Source organism: Lagopus leucura, unplaced genomic scaffold (assembly GCF_019238085.1).
Source record: "Lagopus leucura isolate 7727_CA_CO unplaced genomic scaffold, USGS_WTPT01 Super-Scaffold_100024, whole genome shotgun sequence".
Lineage (NCBI taxonomy): Eukaryota > Metazoa > Chordata > Aves > Galliformes > Phasianidae > Lagopus > Lagopus leucura.
This window is the reverse complement of record NW_024962276.1, coordinates 9,316,621-9,323,111: the sequence shown is the minus strand read 5'-3', so window position 1 is coordinate 9,323,111 and position 6,491 is coordinate 9,316,621. Positions and strand designations below refer to the sequence as shown.

Sequence of the window (6,491 nt, the reverse complement as noted above, 5' to 3'; positions counted from 1 at the left end):
GCAGCAGCACGCGGTTGCAGCGCAGCCGTCTCCTGCAATGCATCACTTCTTTCTCCTGAGCCCCTTCTGTACCAATCAGGAGACAAAGGGAAAGAGGGAATTCTTCCCCATCCCACGCCTGGCAGCCACACGCGGCGATGTGCCTCGTGGTGCCTCTGGGCTGGCACATCTCTGCTCCTTGGGGCTCCCCCCAGCGCTGCCCCCGCAGCCCTCAGCTTGCACAGAAGCTGCAGGGCGCTGCGTTCGCTCTCCCCGCAGTGAGGTCAGCACTTCCTTGTGCTTCTGTCAGTGACAAAACGCGCCCACTGCCCTTCGCTACTGACCATTCGTAGGCAGCACTCGCGCCAAGGAGAGCAGCGCTGCGGGAAAAGCACGCAGCGGCTGCAGCTCACCAGCAGGGCCGCCCCGCGCCGCCTCAGCCGCGCTCACAGCGCTTTTCTGAACAACACCGGCAAGGAAAGCTGCAGGGGCCGCACGCTGAGCCCCATCGCTGCTGTGCGCCGAGCGGGAGCAGGAGCCCAGCCCTGCTCAGCATGAAAGCCAGCAGCGCTGCTGGCCACCCATGAAAGCAGCTTCCGCATTCAGCGTCCATCCTCACAACACCTGACTGCGGCGCTCGGCAGCAGAGCCCTGGCACAGCGCTGCGCGCCCCCCGCCTGCAGCACCGCCTGGGCTGAAGCAGGGCAGCAGAGCGGGCGTGCAGCAGCAGCATTGGTTCAACATTCTAACTTCTGCATCCAAGGAAACGAAAACACGTCTAGTTTTATATGCATTTAATAGTTTACCAATTGGTACAATAAGATTTTTTTAATATGCAGAAAACATGAATAAATTTTGTTTTACACAGTCTGAGAGCAACAAATCTTACTGTAAAACACAGAGCAGTATTATATACATTCCTTTACTATTTTTTGTTTTTTTTTTTTTTTTTAAATCGTGTCAATATCTTTAGTTAACTCCTACAGTCTGGGAACTGTTTTCTCCAATTGCAACCTGTAACATCATCTTTATGGAAAAAAATCAGCGTTTGCCTTCAGGCCAATGTCAGGACCAGCTCCTAAGTGTCGCTAAGTTATCTTCAGGGTGAGTCTGGGGAAGCCTGAGCACCAGGCAGGACAAAAAGCAGCTACTTACGTGACACAGTGAAAAGATAGAAAGGCCAGTTGAGCCCAGGTGTGACTCGGACATCCACCCCAACCTTCCCCACTCCTAACATCTTTATCCCTACCATTTTATGCACGCATTCTTTGCTAGAAGATTCTATTGACTTCTTTTTTTAAATGCACTGGACTTAACGTACAGTTGGACAGCAAATAACTCATTCTAAGTGCGTTTTCCCTTCACTCAACTTAGTATCTTTTCTTTATATTCAGATCATTAAAGGATTATCAAGCCACCACTGTCTACAGAAAAGGAAAAAAAAACTAACAAAGTCTCTTTTTCTTTTAAACAGCTTTCACGCGAGGCAAAAGCTATTTAAGAGTGCTAGTGTCAGGCAGCTCACGTAAAGACAGGGGAGCGCAGAGCAGCAGTGCTGACGGCAGGAGACGCGGTGCGACGGCAGCCACAGCTCCCCAGCACCACGCAGCCCAGCACGACCCACTGAGCTCCGGCTGCCTCTGCTCGGTGCCCGGGCGCACCATTGGTCACACCACACACAAAAGCAGGACGGTTTTCTTAAGTCTTCTAAAGTGCAAGATGCGATAAAACATCACCTCCAGATCACGTCTGAACCACAATAAACGTTGCACTTTCGAGAACACATCTAAGACTTCCTGGGCACGTTACACGAGTGTGGCACTGGAATGTCTGTCTGTTAATTCAAGCAGCAGTCTGTACGGTCTGTGTGTAGCATGGTTTGGATGCAGGTGTTTTTTAAGCAATGCCGATTTTAGAACAGAGTGACAAAGTAGCAGTGAACCTCTTCAACCCCCAACAGTTTGCAAACCAGACCAGTAGCCTCGGCATATCACAGGAAAGGCACAGCATCAGGCAGCTGACAGAACACCGCAAACAGTGGAAAAGCTCAACACAGCGTAACACCACGGAGCAACACTGCAGAAGAGCCTCACAACCCCACCTCCTGCCTTGTGGGCTCGGGTTTTGTTTTTGTCTAAACAGGGCTTTCACTTTTGATCCGTTCAGGACCATCCCTGAGATTATTCACTGCTCATTAAAGGAGAAGGCTGCAAATTGCATTGCAGAAATACTCGCAGGGCGCTTCGCACAAGCAATTAAACGCTGCTTTACGTTTGTTAGTTCTTTCCTCCTGCAAACAGCCCTATGCTACAGCGAAAAAGGCAGCAGGCAGTTTCCACTTAATAGGTACCTTTAGTTTCTCAGTCATGTTTATGAATTATGTACACAAGTGTGGTTTTCATACTTAAATCAAGTTTCTGGGCTCTATCGGGAGCTGAACTGACCGACTCCTTCACCACTGCAGTGCGCTGAGGAACTTTAAGATGCGCTGCTGTGTACCTGAGTTCCTGGACAGCACACAGCAGCACATTCTTCCAGTCCGTGCAGCTAATGAAGATAAAAATGCTTTATCTCTGCATGCCTAATGCAGGAACACACACTGGGAAAGACATAAGCCACTGGATTTGAGAGGATGGCCTGAATCTTACACTGGCTCCAAACCCCACACATCAGAGCCCCATTTCCTCACCGCTTCCAGGGGCAGCTCTGCACAGCAGCAAACTGGGCTCTGCCTGCACACCACGGGTCCTCCTGGGGCAACTGTAGGAGATCAACACCGCATCCCGCACACCTCGGACCGATACTTTTAAAAGGGACAGTTTTAAAAGCCATGTATTAAACAACATGAGTAAAAAAGCACAACTTCACCTGTTAAAATGTCAGACCAGTGTTTCATCATAGTGGAAATTTTAAAGGGACGTTTTAAAAGACGTGGTTAGTTCAGTAAGTACGGGAGTTCTTAGTTCTCTCTAATGGAATTTGTCACTGACTGCTGATTAAAACATTAATTTGTATTTTCTTTCACTTCACCCAAAGTATGTAACTCCAGGGATATGCAAATTAAAAACTGACTCTACCCGACAAGGCAAAACACCAACGACCAAGCTGGGCTGCTTTTTGTAGATAGGATTTGGTTTCTAGTTGCTCACTTGACAGCATAATTCCCCCAGCCGGGCTCCGTTTTGCTGACGGCACTTCCAGTATCAATTTGTATCTGCCATTACAATCCGATGCTCAAGGTATTTAGTGCTTTCTTTAAAGCCTTTCAATACCATACCCAGAGATATTTCTTCATACGCAAGCCACAGTAAGTTTTTATTTAAGCCACACTGCCTTGTCAAGGTGGAAATAACCTCATATTCAAAAGGGTTCCCAAGGAGGCATTAAAGAAACCGAGAGCTTCGTATATCCCAACCTCCTGCCCGCCAACGTAAGGGAAGTGTACTTGGATACTGTCGTGTAATAGGAATTGCACATCTCTAACAAACAGTGAAAGCAAACAGCAAGTTGTACCACGGCAGTCATTGGGGAGATTCAGCTCTATTGGAAATCAGATCACTAAATGCTAGTGGGATGGACAACTCCTCCTGGAAGTTCAAACAGCAATAAAAAAAACTGAAAAAAACCCCACATTTAAACTTAGTTTAACAGCACAGTTTAACCACTGAATGACCAAATAAAAAATAAATACATTTATCACATCAGCTGCTACTAGGATTTGTTGTCTTATTTCAGGTTTACAGTTAGTCATATAAATATACCAACCCTTGCGCGATAGGAGGCCAAAACAAAGTGTATTCTGTTGATTTGGCAAATGTTTCATGACAAATGTTCCAAAGTTTAATTCATTTCCATTAATTACATATAAGGTTCAGAAGATTCTGACTTGCAGCCTTATTATCTAGTACTCTTAGAGAAGATTTATTAAGCACACTTAAGTGATGTTACATAGATACACATTTCTGAAAGAGCCCTACAAAACCTTTCCCAAATGAGGTCACCAATTCAGGCACCAACAGACAGCAGAAAGAAAAACAGGTATAATTATCTGACACAGAACGACACTGTCAACTATTCAGTTAAGTGCCCTATTTCAATCATCAAACTTCTGCCTTCTTAGGTCTGATGTGACCAATGCCAGCCCATGTTCTTAAACCTATGGTACTTCTAGACAACGTATGTAAATTTACAGTATACAATTTGGATTCACCATGCATGAATACTTTGTGTGTAACATTTAATAAGCTCAATCTACATCCAGAATAATTTACATGAAAGGACAATATTTATTTAAACAGAGCTCAATGGGTAACCATGGTATCTGAGTGCATCCAGAGGAGAAAGGGGTCAAATGTGAAATCAATCAACGGCACTCCCACACTTTTACTGTTTGATCTACACTTCCAGTAACCACATATGGTGCCGTCTTGTGGAAATCTGCGAGGAAAGAAAAGGTACATTAAGAACGAGTGGAACAGTTTCACTCTCACTGAATGCCATTACTTCTTCCCCAAAAGCAATACCAGCTCAAAGACTAAATCTCAAAGCTCTGCAAGTTCGTAGTTCTGAAGGCAAATCCGCTGAGGGAGAGTATAAAAAAGTATCTTTTCAGGTTTGTAGAAAGGGGGGAGCTAACAGCTGCCAATCTGGTAATGCCAGGAATTCAAGTCAAACACTTTCTCCTGGCTTTTACTTCTTCCCCCTTGCTCACAACCCTCCTCCTTTTGGCCAGCAATGTTTCTAACACAACGCTCCCCAAACCCCTGCACACTCAGCAGTGAAAGTCCAGAACACTCTGGCAGTTAGCATCTTTATCTCATACACAACAGTGGCAACAAAATTCCAGAACACCTGAAATTCTTATCTGTCGCTATTTGATTAAAATACAGCACAAAACATCATGGGAATCCCAGAACGTGGATGCCCAGCTTGGTCCTCAGCTGGTAAAGATGCAGAAGTTCTGTATTTTGCATCTAGTGCTGGGGAACAATACATACCCAAAGAGGTAACAAAGTGTTCGTGCGCATTGAGGGTTTTCATGCATCGTTTGTTCTTGAAGTCCCAGACACGTAGAGTCTTGTCATCAGCACAGCTCAAAATAAACTTTCCCCCAGAATGGAACAGAACGCCACGTACCCAGTTATCATGGCCCACCTTATGCACAAGGAGACATCAGTGAGCAGATGCATGTTTAAGGTCAAACAGACTACAGTTTATACTATGGCAAGCCGAGTAACTCTGTGCCCTTCGCCTGCAGTGACAGCATTTAGCATTCCAAAACTACTGGAATTCAACGTTTATCTTCAGTTTCTATTATTACATGTTTATCAACACTACCAACAATGTGAGTTCCTATCCTTGAAGGCAAGCAAACAGGAGTTCCCATGTGATCTGCACTGATTCTCTTCCTCACGCCCTGCAATAACAGCCAGTTCAGTATGAGCACAGGCTGGAAAGCAGCAGCCTGCAGGACAACCACACTGAAAGAGCAACATTTTACCGACAATATTCAGCTGATTACCAGCAATCCCACGGGAAAGGCAAGTTCCTTTCCAAGAAGTACACCACAGTACTCCTGCATTCATACTACATATTTTGAGATTTACTGTTTCTTAGCAACAAAAGCTGAAATACAGAAGCCATTAAAACTGTATTTCCAGTGCACGTCTCATTTCAACAGCTCTAACTGCTGTTCAAAACAAACACGCAGACAGCTCACTCCATGAAAGCTGGCGTTACACATGCAGCTATCACCAAAGAAAAACACCACTAAACTTACAAGTGTCATAAGGCACATGCCAGTGCTGATGTCCCACATCTTTATGGTCTTGTCTCTGGATCCAGACAGCAGAAAAGGCCCAGGTTTACCACTCTTCTTAGTCTACAGAAAATTATGTATTCATTATGGCACATAAGGGGGAAGGAAGGGAAGAAAGCAGATCTTAAGTGCTGCTATTACTTAGAAAAATTAGATAGTATGATAATTAACAGCATATAGACACACAATAGCAAAGCTGGGATTCACAGCCATTCTGTTACTAGTAGTAAGAGAAAAAAAAAAAGAAAAAGGAATTAAAGCTATTTAAACAGATTGTTTATGTCCTGCTGATATACCAAGACAAATGAAATACTCTGAATCCAAGCTTTCCACCTGCAAGACATCTAATTCAAATATACCAGTAGATACAGTCCAACTAGAGTCACACATCTCAGAGCAAAAGCATATGAAGTTCAGACATACCTTTGTGTTGTCATCCTTTACATAAAGTAATGAAGTAAGTCCCACCGTTTCGGTAAGTCCCTACTCTGAAATTATCTCCATTTGTAACTGTGCCAAGTAGGAACCCGAGACTCAGTTCCCAGAACCTGAAATCTTTCAGCTGTGACGTGAACTTTAACTTGCTCCTTGCCCAAAGCCAAGTCCTACAGTGTGATGTATGCAGCCATCAGACCAGCAGAGGGCAGGAGACACAGCGCGTCACGTAATGTCCACTGCTCCAGGAAGTAAACTT

At 44.9% G+C, this 6,491-nt stretch overlaps 1 protein-coding gene across 3 annotated transcripts in view; it reads right to left on the bottom strand.

Moving 5' to 3' along the window:
- Positions 1 to 758: 758 nt before the first annotated feature.
- Positions 759 to 6,491, bottom strand: part of PAFAH1B1 (platelet activating factor acetylhydrolase 1b regulatory subunit 1) — a 29,020-nt gene continuing 23,287 nt past the window's right edge. For all 3 annotated transcript variants that reach the window (XM_042879530.1, XM_042879529.1, XM_042879531.1), the window contains exons 9-11: positions 5,759 to 5,860; positions 4,977 to 5,133; positions 759 to 4,416 (exon numbers count right to left, since the gene is read on the bottom strand). In XM_042879530.1, coding sequence (XP_042735464.1) covers positions 4,343 to 4,416; positions 4,977 to 5,133; positions 5,759 to 5,860 — 333 coding nt within the window. In that variant the 3' untranslated portion in view covers positions 759 to 4,342. The remainder of the gene's footprint in view (positions 4,417 to 4,976; positions 5,134 to 5,758; positions 5,861 to 6,491) is intronic.